The 17,022-nt window shown below is 40.0% G+C and overlaps 1 protein-coding gene across 13 annotated transcripts in view; it reads right to left on the bottom strand.

Moving 5' to 3' along the window:
* The window catches only part of SGIP1 (SH3GL interacting endocytic adaptor 1), a 220,262-nt gene that overhangs the window by 112,773 nt on the left and 90,467 nt on the right, over positions 1-17,022 (bottom strand). For 12 of the 13 annotated variants that reach the window (XM_006171377.3, XM_006171378.3, XM_006171381.3 and 9 more), the window contains exons 2-3: positions 6,506-6,569; positions 1,360-1,384 (exon numbers count right to left, since the gene is read on the bottom strand). In XM_006171377.3, the coding sequence (XP_006171439.1) occupies positions 1,360-1,384; positions 6,506-6,569 (89 nt within the window). Of the gene's footprint in view, positions 1-235; positions 320-1,359; positions 1,385-6,505; positions 6,570-17,022 lie in introns of all 13 variants that reach the window. The other variant, XM_014585341.2, reaches the window with a different exon arrangement.

Below are 17,022 nucleotides of genomic sequence, written 5' to 3'. Positions count from 1 at the left end.
GGGGGGGAGGGGGGGGTTTTGTGGAAAAAAAAAAAAAAAAAAAAAAAAAAAAAAAAAGACATCACTGAGAGTGGCAGAGGGAAAGAAGCAAGAAATGGCAATCCAGTCTGGGAGCAGCAATTCTAGAAAGCAGAGTAGCCCATAGAGCCTTGCAAAGGTCTGAATGGAGAGGATGAGGGAACCTGGGGAGGGGCCCAAGCCAGAAGCAAAGAAAAGACACAGAAGCAGAAAGTACCTGAGACAGAGTTAACGAGAGGGCTCTGAGCCAGAAGCAAGAGGTGAGGAGAAGCTGGGTCTTCTGGGTCTTTTTTTTCCCCTGCTGAATAGAGCCTTGATTATAGTGTTACCCAATGTCTGATAAATTTCAATCTATTTTCTTAACATTTTATGGCGAGAACCACATGAATGCAAAAGGCACCCCAAAGCTAAGAACCTTGAGTCAAGTGTGGGAGAAAAATGCCTGCTATAGCTGCAATTAACACTCCAATTTTAGTTTAATATCATAAAGGGTGATTAAAAAATTTTTTTAATCACCAGGTTTATTTTAGTTCCCACTTCAGTCCAATGAGCCTAATGTGAGTCCATTTTCTTTCAGTAACAGCTGTTCTTTTGAACCTTCTGAATAGGCATCTAATTTAGCTTCGAAGGAAGTCGTTTCAAAAGTTGGGGCAGACTCCCATAAGCACGACTTGGATAAATCTGAGCCCATGCACCATAGACTTCTTTAAAAAGCAAGAAATCTGGCAGACAGCAAGGAGTCAGAGTAACTGTTCAAACTGAACCCAGTGGACACATTTTCCCCCTTCAGGCTGTAAATTCAGGCATAAGTGGTTTCAAGACCATTCCCTACTTCTGAATTTAATATAGAAAATGTATCTGCTGCACAACTGCTAAAGGGGAAAAGCTTCCTTCTATTTTATTGGATCTCAGCTCCATTACGACTCTGTGGCCTCTGTTGGAGGAAAACATTCTCACATAATGAGCTTTTACATCATTAAACTGGGAATGAACTAACGGTTGATGATAGCAGCCCCTACATGAACTGTCTGGCTTCTGACCCACTGTCCTGATAACTAGCAGATTGCCTACTTTGGGGAGGGGTTCTAGGTGAACGCAATAAGTAAGTCTAACTCGACGAAGAATTCCTTTATTTCCCAAGCAATTACTACAGAAAGTTATAGCAGTCAGAGGTCTGACAAGTCATTCAAGCTATTCTTCCCTATATACATATATCTATATCTATATCTATCTATATATAGATATAGATATATATATACATATAAAAGTGTGCATGTGTGGGACTTTAAGAAATTTAAACATAGCATATAGAGAACTGAAAATGGTCATTTAAATACTTACAATTCCATCTCTATCTGGTGAACCTCTGTAACAGAAAAGAATTGACAGCTATTATGAAAATGAATCATTCTTGCTACATAGACAAAAGTACTACAAGAAGAATCATTACCCGCCATACTCACCCTCCTGTGTTCCTACCCCAGTAAACCTGGCTAATGAAAACGAAATCAAAACAATTGGTTGAGTGGCACTGAAGCACGGGGTGTGCGTGTGTGTGTGGGAGGAAGATCCTCATTAGAAACTGGAGGCCAAACGACATGTAGTGGTGGTGCAGTATCTTGATTCATTTTTTAAAGGATTCAGTAGTCCGGCTGGCTCCATTGAGAACCACCATCGTGCATGTAAACTGCCTTGCTCTCTCTTACCTTTCCCCACTGCGAGGGGTCCTGAACTGCCTCCTATCTAAGATGAAACTTCTGTTGTATTTTTCGACTTCTTTTGAGAGTCCTTGCTTTCTTCCACATTTCTCTCTTTACCTCTCCTTTGTTTACGGGAGAGCAGGAAATGGAGGACAGTAGTATTTTGCTAAATGGCTCCCTCTGATGGCCAAGGTTTGTGGCAGCTGTTGCATGGAGGCTTTAGAGTAATGTGAATCTATTGTCTAGCCTCTGCCGCTTCATAGTTTTGCAACATTCGGACATGGTACTCAACCTCTCTAAGCCAGCTTAAAGAAGATAAATAACTACAATGGTTCTTGTAAGAATTTATAGTAGTTCCTGACACAGACTAAGTCTTCAAAAGTGTTACTTGAATTTAATTCCATTTCTCTCCCATGATGTCTCTTCACTAGGAACACAAGACTGTCTGTCCATTGGCCTTTATTGTTACTTTGGAAAACTGGACTGTGGGAAACAGAGGACAGAAGTATCAAACCATACTCATCAAAACCAACTTTCCTTTTCATATTTTTATACTGCCCCACTTCTTAATAGGAGTTCAAGCCATTCCTGTAGCTATTGCTGCTAATGGAATTGGGAGAAAGACTATTGCATCAACTTTGGGTCAGATATGCTCATAGCCACTGATTCCTGTGGAGATGTTTTGGGGCCCAAAAGATACGGAGCAGAGATAGATATGGAGAGGAGAAGCAACCAATGGATATGGAGAAGAGAAGGTTCTGGACATTGGCTGACTGTGGTGTTGTACACTACTGGTTCATGTAGAAGGGTATGTCCATGGGGGGGTCTTGAATAGGAAGCCACCTGATCTCATGCCTTTAGAGCTATTGGAATGGTATTTTAAAAAAATTAATCAGAAGAACTAATTGTGTATAGCAGCATTGAAGTCCTATTCTGATCCTTTATCTTCTCCACTGCTGGAAATGGGACTGGTCTTGGTAGGGAGGTGGTAAACATTATGGTTAAGTGCACCAGCTCTAGTACTAGAATACTAGGTTCAATGTGCATAGAATCTTAGCTGCAGAGGCTGGCACAAATTTCCCTATGCCTTCGTGTCTTGGTTTTCTCATCTATAACATAGCCATGATAATAGTATATGCTCCATAGCACTATTAAACGATTCAATGAGTTAATATAAGCAAAGCCCCAGAAACAGTGCCTAGAACATAAGCACTCATTAAATGCTACGTAGAATAATAAATATGAGATAACCTGGCCTACAATGGAGATTAGACAGATTTTAGCAACCTCAGACTATGGGCATATTTTTCAAACATATTTTCTAACCCTCTCTTAATGAAATTTCATATTTTACTATAAAACATAACAAGGAGTTATTTTCATTTTAATGCATTACATATATTTATGGACTTTTATTATAATTCTCCCATTAGATTTGTTGAGTTCTATTTTTAAACTAACCATTTACCATGGACCCTTGGCCTCTATTTTTAAAAGTTTCGGTTCCCTCCTGAAACAACTGCCTTTTACTTTCCTGTATTTCTCCATCATAATTTTGCTCCTCACTGTCTCTTCTGGGTGATAAAAGCATAGACACAAAGATTCTAGACGAGAGTACTGGGTTCCAAGTCTTATTTTCTGGGTAGCCTGCAGTAAGTTACATAAGTCATTTAGGCACTGATTCCTCATCTCTAAAATTGAGATATACCTATGAACCTTATTGAATTACTGTGAGGACTAAAAAAGGTATCAGTGTAACAAAATACCCTGCCCAGGACCTGCTGCTTACCACGAGCTCTCTCCCTTCCTCTATCAGCCACTGAAATGAGGATCAAATCAGAAAGCACCGGTGCTAACCCCACTCTCTCTAAGGAGGTCAAATCAACTGAAGTTGGTGCTGGCATCTAGCTTAGCAGGTTGCTTAGCAACCATGCACTAGTTATAGCAGCGCTGAACACCGTCTACTTCAACACAGTTTGAATGATCACAGACTAACATAAGCATTAACTAAAGCTGAAGGGACAGCAAATTGCCAGAGCATTTCCTCAATCCCTTTGCTTTTATGACTCCTTTTCCAAGAGTGATATGTGATCCAATTAGAGTGCAGGGGGAAGGGAGGCAGCTCATGAAAAGCCAAGGCTCATACTAAACAGCTTGTTCTTTGACCATCATGGATATTGGAAACCTGCTTACAGTGAATTTGTTACCTCTTCAGTAATTTGGAGCACTAAAATGATAAATTAAGGAGAGATGCTTGGGATTCTACAGACAAATGCTTTATTACACTACCTCCAGAGTTAGGGCTCATCAACCAGAGCCTTGAAGAATCATTTTTCAGAGCTTTAGAAATGATGGTGCAAGAACACTTTGCTTTGGTCCACATGTAAATTAGCTGCCCTGGGGAGGTTGTTTAGCCTCTTTTCTGACTGGAGAGAGCTTTCTTTTCTGTTTCTTCAAACACCAGCAGTGTCTGGTGAGGTCAGTTATAGACATGGCCTTCACAGAAAAGTGGATTTGGCTTCTGCTGAAAATGTGCTTCTGAAAGGTATCTAATAGTGTCCACTGTGCCCTTCAAAGTGGCGCACTCTAGGTGTCAACAGACTAGCTGGTGCGGTATCTGGCCCCTTCGGGAAATTAGATTAAATCTCGTGTAATCTTGCATGTTTACAAATGAGGGAACTGAAGCCTGGCAGAGGGAAATGTCATTCCCAAGGCCATGGAACTCTTAGCGGCGCTATGAACAGAATCCAGGCCTTCTGAACGTAGGGAAGGGATCGCTTATTCTGAGCAATTAATGTTTAGAAGACATTAAGTTTCTTAAGAAACAATGTAAATTACATAATTGTCAGGAAAATATTCCTAACCTAGTCATTTATAAAAACCAGCAGGACTACAGTAAATTTGATTTCCAAGAAATAAACATTTACCAAAAGAAAAGCACAAAGAAAATGTAAGAACAGAAGACTTGAATATTTGGTATTGAGATAAAAAATAACTTTGTTCCCTCCATCTTTTATGCTCTCTGGTCTCAAAGCCTTTAAGGTTTCAAGGTGGCCCACTGCCTGAGGAAGGATGTTCAGACCTCTGCCTCCCACGTAAGCCCCTTCTAGCTGGCTTTGCTCATCTGTCTAGCCTTGTCTCCCACTACCACCTTTACCCGCTGCCCACAGGAAGACATGCTGACTCATTTACTTTATCCTAAATGCATACTCTACTGACTATCAGTCCAAATATGAGCTTTCTAACCTTAAAATTTCCCTTGAAACTCCATTTTAGTTGCTCATGGGGCACTTACCATATGTCAGTCTGTATCAATAATAAGAGTAGCAGCAGCTGACTTACTAAGGATTTTACTAAGTACTGGGTGCCACACAGGGCACCTCAAATATGCTATCTCATTCAGCTATATGAAAGGTATCTTAATTTGTGTAGTGGACATTTTATCTCATAAATTATAAATTCTTGGAGGGCAAGGATGCAGGAAACTGCTCAGAACCTTGTGATAAAATTGCATGATAAAAATGTACAAATGAAAAGCTACAGATGGGAATAAATGTGGCCTTCTTCATTTTCACCTGCGCCCAAACAATTATTAATTTTCTTATTTTCTAACTTTCTTTCAGGGATCCTTGCCAAAGACGGGCTTAATGGGCTCAGTTCTATCAAATCTGCATTTCCACCTGTTAACCAGCTACAGTGGAGTAGTGGTGCTCTCTTACATGGGTCTCGGGCTGGAATCCCGAGCTCCTGGCCAGCTGACTTCATGAATTTAAGTTCCCTGTTTAGCTCAAAGAGGGACCTGAGATTTTGTGTCAGAGCCAAATTTTCTCAAGCAGAATTCAAGGTGGTTTAGTAAGAGAATGAAGTAAGTAGAATAAATCTGTTATGTCAACAGACATGTTTAAGAGTCTATCAATATCTGTAGGCAATTAATTGTCTTGGACATGATCATTTAAACTTGCACAACATCCCCACAGTTGTTCCTGGCACTGGTTTGTTGTCTGGACACAAATGTTCTACCAGTTCTGTGAATTCCATTGGTTGATTACAATTCTGCTTATTCAAAATCTTGGGATTCCAGAACCAGCAGTTAGCGGAATGGCTATGTCTCCGGACTCCCATGTGATCGACTGTGGTTTGAATCCCAGACCCGGTGGTTTAAAACTCATGCCGGGAGCATGTGCGTGCGTGCCCAAGATCCCGAGAAGAGAATGGAGGAGAAGGGATTGTGGTGTGGCCATCCCCCCTGGGGGGTGATTTCTCGCTTTCTATCTCTCTGTCTTTCTGGTGAGTGCACGCACCCTATAGGAAAAACCTTTCAAAAACAACCACAACAACAAATCTTGGGATTCCCAAGTAAGTGCTTTGGGATGTTATCTATTTTTTCATTTCTAGCTAGGGCTAATCTACCTAAACAGTTTTGTTGTTTCTTAGGTCATGTACTAGGGGCAATCCTGAAAGCAGAAATAATTTCCTTTAGTCTTCACAAATCTAACAGTCACCCTTGCTGCCTTTCAAGACTGCCGTGAAGTGTGGTTATCAGGTTGTGAAAAGAAGACAAAGAAATAAATGAACAAACCCATATGATGAAAAACTGAACACACAATGAAAAAGCATCTTTTTTTTTTTTTTCACAAATCTAAGAACTATCTATGCCAAACAACTGTAGTTTACTCAGGAATGCGGAGAGCTATATAATAATATAATATCCAAGAAAACCTTGACGATCTTAAGGTGACAATGACAAAGGCATCTCTCATGGGGAGGCAGACTCTTAAAGTACATACGTAGAATCAGTGTCCTTTTCTTTCTTCCGTATTCCAAAGGCCTTCCTTGTACGTTTTTTCAATCCTGTGAGAAGACAGAAAAGGGGCAGAGAAATCTGTCAGCCACCTTCAGACCATATTATATTTTGAAGGTTGCAACACGGTAGTAAAACTTGAATGTTCAAAAAGCCACGAGTTTCTTCAATTGTATGTATATGTACATGCATCTGTGCATGTGTGTGCATGTGCTTCATTATCACATTTTCAATGGATGTTTATCGAGGACTTGGCACTGTGAGTTCTTACCCAGAAAGACGTATGGGTACCGAGACGATTGCAAGCTTTTCTTAGACTGCTGTTATTCATCATCCAAAAATCGAGGCTCAGCCAAGAAGCTGAATCACAGACTTAGGAGAATAGCCACTTTCAGGTTGGACATATTCTTGAGATTGGGATAAAACTAAGACACAGATCATATGAACCATACCAAGAGAACTACCCTGACTTGACACATTCTTTGAACTGTATTCTCAACTCATCTTTTTCTACTTTCCCTCCACTCTGTGGCTGGACTGGATTATTAAGCTTTCTATGGACACACCTCAGCGTTTGCACTCTTGGACCTTTTTCTTCTTTGTGTGATCCCTACCATTTCTGATTTGCCTATTTTACCAACATTTAGAACATCAATTTCTCAGGTTGGGCCAAACATGGTTCAAACCCTGATCCTGGCAGCTAGGAGAGTGTGCATGCACGTCCCAAGTCCCAATAGGAAGGAGAAATGCAGAAGAAAGGATTGCACATCACCACTCCCAATGGGTGGCTGCTTTCTCCACCACTCAACTCCAATTTCTTCTCTCTCTGGCATATGGCCTCTCGCAATTAAAAAGAAAAAGATTCCAAATTTCAATATCTCCTTTAAGTCGGCCAACTGCCACCTCTTCTGTCAGGGGTTTTCAATCTTAGTGCTGTCTTCACTGACTATTCTGTGCTCCCCCCAAAATGTTTTCGATACATGTATTAAAATATATCATGCGGTACCACTTATTAGTTCCTATGTCAGTTTCCCTGATAGGCTGGGAGTCTTCCTAGAACAGAGGCCAGTCTCCCTCATCTTTCAGCCTCATGGATCTACTATAGATATTAGATATGTGCTAACAGAAATATCTTTCAGGTAGCACCATTCAGGCAGTGCTGTGGTAAGAAGACCCGTTTCTTCCATCCTGAAAAACCAAGCCCAGTCTTAGTTTTTCCATTCTTATCCTGTCAAGGCTTTTTGGGCTTCCCATCTCCTACATGTTCTACAGTTACACATGCGGCTTGTTTTCCTTATGGGAGGGAATGTCAAATGCACTAAATGCCTGTATGTTCAAACCCAGTCTTGAAACTGATGGTTTGAAACGTCCTCTGGAGACAATGGAGCTGAGAATGTCAGTAAGATTTCAGAATTTATTTGGCATTACCAGGTGGAACAAAGGGGAAAAAAAGAAATGACACAATCAGTGAGTTGATGATACCTTCTTCCAAAACATGTGAGTCAGCCCTAACCGCTCGGAGTATCTGAGTCATTCATTATCTGCCTCTTAGGGCACTGCTCAAATATAATCTCCAAATGTCTCTGTTCAGTCGAATTTTGCATTTTAATAGTCATTCCATTTGAAACGTTTAAGTCTTTAAAATGTCAGTGTTTGTTTTTAATTTTTTTTTGAAATCTCCCACATGAAACTATTCTACATTACTCTCCACATGAGTTCACGGGAAAACTTATTGACATTTAGAACTACCCACCCATAATATTTAGGAACACTTTCTCCCCTTCATTTTTAAATTTTCTTCTTCTTTTTTTTTGTTATAAAGTTCTTCCTTTTCACCTCTAATTGTGTATTCCCTCACAAGGACAAAATACCATAGTTATATAATCATTTTCTTCCTACAATGTTCTTTGAGTTTTGAGACTCCTAATTTGCTTCTGTAGGGTTATAATTTAGCTTTGGGTTCATAACAAGGGCTATAGTCACCAATCACAACTGTATTTTTATAGGACGATAAAGCCAATGCTATAAGGCCAGCTTATGGCCTGGAGGTTGAGGAATTGGGTCCTGCATGACTGCCTATGTGACTTGAGTCCTGGACCCAGCGGTTTGAAAAACACTCTGGATATATGTGTGTGTGTGCCCCCCCCCAAAAAAAAATCCCAAAAGGAGGAAGAGATGAAGGAGAAGGGATTGTGGATTGACCATTCCCCGTGAGAGGTGCTTTTTCATTTTTTCCTTCTCATATCTCTCTATCTCTTTCTGGAGCGTGCATGTGCCCTCTAGTAAAATAAAAAGAAAATGATAGTAAGAAAAAAGCCAATGTTATATTATTATTGTAGGTTCTCAAGTACTTTACTTCCTGCAACTCATAAGATGAAAGATAGCATACCCTGGGACCTGCAGGTGGCATGGTGATTAGAGGCACTGGATTCCCACATGGCCACTGTGGTTTGAGTCCCGAACCTGGTGGGTTACTTTCTTACTTTCCTTCTCTCTCTCTTTCTCTTACTTTGTCCCTCTCTGACAAAATTAAAAATAAATAAATTAATTAAATAATGTTAAATAAAAATAATTCTGATCAAATAATACACGCTAATTTCAAGAATTCTTGTATTAGTGATAGAAGAGGCAATAGTAGTTTTCCATAGACCTTGTCCTGTTTTTGACCATCAGTTCGGACAATAGCCAATGTGAACCAGGTTAGGGGCATCATGAGTTGTTCATGTTCCAGTGAGAAGTACACTGGATCAGGCATCAGGCAACAGTCCGTTCCCAGCATTAATACAAGTTCTCTTTGTGTTTCAGTCTTTCTGTCCTTAACAAATCAGGCAATAGGAAATAAGAGCACGGTGCAGACTTGCACAAAATACTATACCAATCTGTAGCTTTCATTTCACTGCAAGTCATGTTTCCAACACATGAAGTATACTTATAAGTAAGTAAATAGGAATACACCAAAGATGGAAAATCCCGTCAACACAATTAATCCCATCATAGAATAAGAAAGAGCATTGAAAACATTTTTCCATGAAAGTGAAAGCTTGAGAAACGTGAAGGAAATTCTGAAAGACCAAAGCAAACAAAGTTATAAAATGTAAATTATTCATATGCTTTTATTTATTTGTTTTATTTTTAGTTTAAGGCAGAGTCTTGCTACACGGCAAGCCTTCTGTCTCAGCCTCCAGCTGGAACTGCAGGCACGCATCACAACGTCGGGCCCTTTTCAGGCAGCATCTCGCTGTATCGCCCAGCCAGCCGCCAGCTCCTCATCCTCCTGATCAATCCCCCCAAGTTGCTGGCCTTACAGAGATAGACCATCACTCCTGGCCCCTCGGCTTCAGAATTTACAATAAAATATCGAGCTTTTCTTTCATGTACCAGAGGTTTACAAATAGTTTTTCATAAACACATTTTCATCATATTCCTTATTTCTTTGATCTTTTCTCAGAAGTCACAATGTTCCATTAATTCCTACCACAAGGTAGTGAGGTCCAGGAAGTCAGTAAGTCCATCCTGTGGGCATCTTGTTTATTTTCACCTCCCCATAGTGAGACAAGAATAGACATTTTTGGGACCAGCAAATGGCGTAATGTTTACATCATTGGACTCCCACGTAGTCGATTGCAGTTTGAGTCCCAGACCCAGTGGTTTAAAACTCACACCGGGCACATGTGCATGAGTGCTCAAAATCCTGAGAGAAGAATGGAGGAGAAGGGATTGCAGCGTGGCCATCACCCATGGGGGGTGTGTGTGTGGGTTATTTCTTGCTTCTTGTCTCTCTGCCTCTCTCTGTTTCTCCAACAAGTACACTTACCCTATAATAAAAATCTCTCTAAATAAAAGAATAGACATTCTTTAGGTTCATTTGCTCCCTTGTATTAAAAGATAGGCATTATTTCTAAATTTCCTTTTCAAACTTCAATTTAGGCCCCATTGGAAGTTTATGAACTCAAACTGTCAGGGTAAAACCTCCGTTTAAAAAATGAACTAGGCCCAGCCCTATAACCAACTGATTACAGGAGTCAGATTCCACATGGCTGACTGCAGTTCAAATCCCAGCCCCAGAGGCTTGAAAAGAAAAACACACTGGGCATGTGATGCATGCTCCAATCTCAACAGGATGGAAAAATGGAGGGAACAGATTGTGTTAGGTATGGCCACACCCCACTGGGGCATGTTTTCTCCCTCTTCCTCTCTCACTGTGTTATTGCTGGTGAGCACATGACCTCTGGCAGTTAATAAAAAAGAAATAGAAGAGAAAAAGAGTGCATGTCCTATAGAAAGAACAAATACTGCTTCGTGATATTCCCGGTCTCAGTTTTGCAGGTGGTATTTAAACTGTGTGGTTACATAAAATACATTTCATATCATAGATTACAGGTTACAAAGCTTGAGAGTATTTTTTATTAAACTTTGTCTAAAAAACCTTTTTAATTTGAAACACGAATTATTGCATATACTACTTTTTTCCCCTGAGTTTCTCCTAAATTTATTAAAACATATACTCAGACTAGATACCTTACAACTTTACAGTGTTAAGATATTTAAACCTGTAGGTGAAGAAGAAACAGAACAGCAGGGAAAAAAATCACACCTAATCATTTTGTTTTCTCCTGAGAACAGCTAGATCGTAGGGATTCCTTAAGTACACACAAAATTTGACTTTGAGCTACCTTTAAATGTTATACTGAAAATAGAATTGCTTCAGGGGAACTTCCACAAAGACAATTGGGGCTCTATGCTATGGCCTAATTTTAGGTAAAACATCGAATATGATTGTCAAAAGAACCTACAGTGCTTTTGCTTTGTTGGTTTTATGTTCTCTATTTTAATTTTTTTTATTACCTGAAATATTTTTCTCTCTAGAACTGAAGACTGGCTCTGTGGATGGACAAGTTGAGGTAACACCCCTGGAGCTGAGTGCTAAACAGGAGATACTGTGGTTGAGCACCCCACAGGCAGAAACTGAGGTCCAGCCACCCAGAAGTGGGGTGGAGAGTCCTTCCAATACTCCCTCCCATTTCTCCTCATCCCAAATTTCTGACAGCCCATTGCTGGGTGCTAAGGCAATGGGAAAGGTGAAAGGTAGAATGGCCACCTCCCTATCAGCATGTTGGCAGTGGTTATTCTGTCATTCATGCTCTCAGAAAGGAGCACAGTTGGGAAGAGAAGTGGGCAGGTTCAACTGTGAGGAGAAGAGCGAAGATAAACCAGGAACTACCACTGGGAGTGGGCGGAGCTGGGGCGAGCTTGCAGGGGAGGGCACGCTAAGTCCTTGATGGTTGGGGAGAGCATCCCTTTGAAGGCAAGCTTTGTTGTCTGCCTTCCTAATTCACCTCCCAGTCTTGCTTGCACATGGCTTTCTTTAATAGCTTTTCATTGAGGTGTCAGGACTTTCATATAAACTTAACTGACTTAAAAATTGTTGAAAACGTATTTTTGTTTTCATGTGCTTTTGTGTGTGTTTTTTTTTTTGAAAAAAAGATAAATAATTTTAAACTCAAGATTAATCTAAGCAATAACAATTTTGGAAAGTGCCAATAAGGTGAAAAGAAACAAATTTTAAAAATATATAAATCAGTAGAGATAAAATTAACTAAAAAATGTTGAATACATGAACACTACCACTATTTAATGTTTGTACTTCAAGAATAAAGTACACCATTGAGTTTCTACAGGAATTGGATTGAAATGAATTCGCAATGAAAATCAATAGAAAATTCAAAACTTCTCCAAAAATTATTATCTGCTCTATTTCTAACTAGAATATATATAAAATACATCATTTAAATGAGTAAAATACATAGTAAAAAATCATAAAACTCAGGTAAACAAAAACAACATCAGTATTTTTTAAAAATTTGAAAAAGAAATATGGTTTAAAATGTAGATATGTAAAACCAGATAAAATAACAACTATTCATAATTTCAGCACCTGGCGGTAATTTGTACACATTATATGAACTTCCAGACTTTAAAAAAGAAAAGAACAAAAGGGCATTTCGGAGATCATGTTACTGGGTGCACTTGATTCTCTTGTTTCTCCCCCACAACCCACTTTTGAGCAGAGCTTAGACAAGGTAAGGACTAGAAACAAAGTCAGCTTTCGGAGTGACCGAGAGCCCTGGAGGGAGAAGAGGAGTGTTAGGAAGAGGGTGCTGGGTTGTCAATGACAGCTGTTCAGAGTCGGTAAGTAGAACATAGCTAGTGAAAGAATGCAATTCATCCCCTCAGGTATCTCCCTGCAAACAAAAACAGGAAGACAGGATAGAAGAGAGTAGAACACAGGACCTTTGAATCCAAAGATCTGGGTTTAATTCCCAGGTTGTCTGCTTGCTGGCTGCCATTTGCAGCAACACTGCTGAAGTCTAAGAGTTGCTGTACTACTCTTCACATGCAAGGGTGAGGGGAAGGCAGCCCTGGCTTACCGGGTCCCTGTTATGTGTCAGGGTGCCCAGCACTTTACAAAGACCATCTTTCAACAACCCAGAAAGTGTGATTAGTTGCTTATTTAAGGAATGAACTAACAGACTCAGTAAGTTTCTCTTCTAAATTCAGTAAACAAATAGCTACAAAGACCAAGATTTTGAGTATGGTCTTTTGGCTCTGAAGCCAAGTATCTTATAGAGTGGCCATCATGATTACTGTAGCACTCAGAGCAACGCCTCCTACAGCGGGGACACGGCATCAATGTTTGCTTAACAAAAAAAGCCACCCAGTGTTTGCATGATTAAAAAAAAGGAAGTGACTTTTTCTGATGTTCACAACGTATTAATATATTGCTGTTGAGTTTGTGATGTTCACCTGTGTATAAGGCAGTATTAGGCAAGGAGAAGGAGCCCTGAAGTACACGGGGTGGACCTATCAGAATGCACAGGCGTTAAGCCAGGGAGCTTAATTTGGAGAAGGGCTGGTCTGTGACTTCATCAGATTTGCAGGTGAAAAAGGTGAGCAACGGTACACTGAAAAAGTCAATGCAGTCGAAAACATGTATCATAAATAAAGGCTAAAGACATCATTATTTATTTATTTTATTTTTTAGATTTGTTTGCCACAGGGTGCCTGTGCTTATCACAGAGAGAGACAGAGAAAGAAAGTGAGAAATCACTCCCTAAGGAGGATGGCCATGCCACAATCCCTTCTCCTCCATTCTCCTCTGGGAATTTTGGGCAACCACCCAAACACTGCCGGGTTTTTGAGGCCACCAGGTCTGGACTCGACTGTGAAGTCAGTCATGTGGGATCCAGTGCTTTAATCACTGTGCCACCTGCTGGCCCTTAATAGACAGAACTTATTGAGCATTTTAGGAAATTTGTCAGGACTTCCTCATCTCAGTCCCTTGCAACTTTACAAGGTGGGAGCTATTACCATACTGATTATATTCCATGGGACATGAGAACTGGTACCAGGTCCCACAGGTGGTAAGCAGCAGAGCACATTGCAAAGTCCCCTCTGCCTGACTCTAGGGTCCAGATGCTTCATTATTTTAGACTATTTTCTCAGTAGTCATCAAAATTCATTCAATTCTTCTTAATTTTTTAAAAAAATCCAGAAAAACAAAAGGATGATTTGCTAAAGTGAAAAGACATTTCTCAGACAAATTAGGCTGCACACTTGTTAAACAGGAAGACCATATATTGCATGTTTAAATCTTCATATGCCACCGCATAGGCATAAGGAGGCCTAATAGAATCCTGCCGAATGGATTATTTCAGTAATACATGTACGTTTTCAACTTGATCCTTCATCAACTGGGAGGGTTACTCAAAAGTAAATCATATGTAATAGAATTACTTCTTTTCTGCAGGAACCCAGGCCAAACATCTGACTTCGGTAATGAAAAACAGGCAAATGTAATTGCCCTGGGCAGAATGCCGCGTTCTGACAGCAACTCCACACTGGCAATTTATACTCACTGTGATGCTCACTGTATTTCTGTCGGGAAAGATTAAGGTGCTTTGCATATCAGCTTTTCCTCTAAGTTTTAAATATAGGTACTGTAATCCAATTTAGATGTGTTGTCCCAAGAAGGTCTTACAGAAACAGGTTAGACCAGTTAAGATGGAGGCCAGTCCCTCCCATAAATTTTGTGGTAGTTATGATTTCAAGTATCTATGCTATTGTCTAGGATAATAGGGGGTACTTCATATAGACAAGCACCACCAAACTGAAAAAGTCAAATTCAGTGTGTAGCGATATTTGGTGCATCATAGTCCCTGAACAAATGTTTATGGGCTATTTTGTATATTTGTAATTCTAACCAAAATGAATTGTTCAAAGTCAGTAGGTATGTACCCCTTAGTCTGAATGCTGTATCTTCATTTTTATGCATCTCAAAAGAAATCCAGGTGGCATTTGTGCTTAGTAAGTACAAATCTCCCTTATAAGATGGAATTGCAGCATTGTGAACTGAGCCTTTTGGGGGAAACTGTAGTCCTGGACTGCAAAAAGTCTGATATAGATGATAGCCTGAAGTTCAGACCTGATGGGGGAAATTCATGCTGGAACACTAACATGAGATTTCTTTCTTTCTTTCTCTTTTTTTTTTTTTTTTTTTTTTAGTTTTTTTTCCATAGGGTGCATGTGTTTGCTGGAGAAAGGAAAAAGAAGACTCACCCCCTAGGACTGATGGCTATGCTGCAATCCCTTCTCCTCCACTTTCCTATTGTGCTTTTGGGCTCACATGCATACACACCCGGCATGATTTTTTCAAGCTGCCAGGTCCAGGACTCAAAGTGTGGTCAGCCATGTTGGAATCCACTGCCTTACCCACTATTCTACCTGCTGGCCCATAAAATGGAGATTTCTAAAAGGCAATTAAAGACTTTAGGGGGATAAAAATGATGACTTAATTTTTTTTTTTTTAATCTTTCAGTGACATGGAAGAAAATGTTAAAGATGGTCATAGTGTAGGTTTGCCACGAAAGGACTTAGTATTTGCTGAGCCAGTATTAATGTAATGGAGGAGCTGAGTGGAACTAGGAAGAAGTTTAAGCAGGTAAACAACTATTTAGCTGTAAGGAGAGTAGCAAGATCTATGGGAAAATGACTTAGCTTTAAAGAAAGTGTGAAGTTTGAGTTCTAAAATATCATCATCACCACTTCCTAGAACAAGTTGCTGAACCTTTCTGAGCCTCAGTTTTCTCAGAGATCTCTTAAAAAAGGTTTTTGTAAGGTTAAAGTGAGTATAAAAAGCCCAATAATATCTGGAATATATTATGCATCACGTCATGAAGATTTCTCTTGCTTTTCTTGGACTTTTGATACTTAGGAAACAACTAGAGATCAGCTATTTTAATGATTACATAAGAGAAACTACTAGAGTAGTCGGGAAAGCCATGGCATATTTTTCTACGCAAAAAATGCATCATGACTTTCTTTTTTTTTTTTTTTTTGGAGAGATTTTCACTGTAGGGTGCGTGCGCTCGCCAGACAGACAGAGAGAGACATAGAGACAGAAAGCGAGAAATCACCCCCCAGGGGGGATGGTCACGCTGCAATCCCTTCTCCTCCATTCTCCTCTCGGGATCTTGGGCACGCACGCACACGCGCCCGGCGTGAGTTTTAAGCCACCGGGTCCGGGACACAAACCGCGGTCGACTACGTGGGAGTCCAGTGACATAGCCATTACGCTAACCGCTGGTTCCCCATCATGACTTTCTTGATGATCCAATAAATGTTTGATTTCAATATTTACAGCAGCCCCATAGCATTATTCCATTAGACAAGAGAATACATCAAAATTTGAAAATACTCAAGTTTTCAAAAAATCAAGTTTTCTTTGGTTAGAGCAACCACCCACACTTGTTCTCAGGAAATGGAATTGACTAACATTGGTCGTAAAGGCTAAGTAGTGATGAAAAGTCTCACAATAAGAAATACAACTTGCTTGGACAGCAGGAAAAACTTGCTTGTGCAGCAGGAAACTACAGCATTGATAAGGCCTTTTCCACACGTAAGTCTATTACACACTTTAATCCGGTAGCCTTCCCAGAGTGATCGATCTGAAAGTAAACCAGTTTTACTTCTACTTGGATCAGATGAACTCTAACTATAGAGAACTTGGAGTTTGTTGCTCCCAGGGTAGTAGGGGAGACACACAGGTTCTGCTTGAAGAACGTCACTTCAGATACTAGAGAAATTAATTTGACCTGTTCCATTACAACTCTGATCTATAAAATAGCTTCCCTGCATTCTTTCCCTCTCTCTCCTTCATTCTCTCTCCCCACATTCATTGATTCTCTTTGTCCTTTTCTATCTTCAATCCCTCTCTAGACTGACACTGACATGTAGACAGCACTGAGCTAATGGTCCTGCTCAGATGGACTCTGATTTTTCCAGGCATAAAAGCAGAAAGAAATTCAATTGATGTGTAATTCATCAAATCTCATTTTCAAAATATTCCATTTTCAACAAGAAAATAAAATCAAAAGAACGCAAACTGGAAAATAACAAGAATGCCTTTCTTATACCCTTGCCTCTTAATATTTCACCCAGGGAAAG

The sequence above is a fragment of the Tupaia chinensis genome, unplaced genomic scaffold, assembly GCF_000334495.1.
Source record: "Tupaia chinensis unplaced genomic scaffold, TupChi_1.0 Scaffold149502_1, whole genome shotgun sequence".
NCBI classification, from domain to species: Eukaryota; Metazoa; Chordata; class Mammalia; order Scandentia; family Tupaiidae; genus Tupaia; species Tupaia belangeri.
This window is presented reverse-complemented; position numbering and strand designations above follow the sequence as displayed.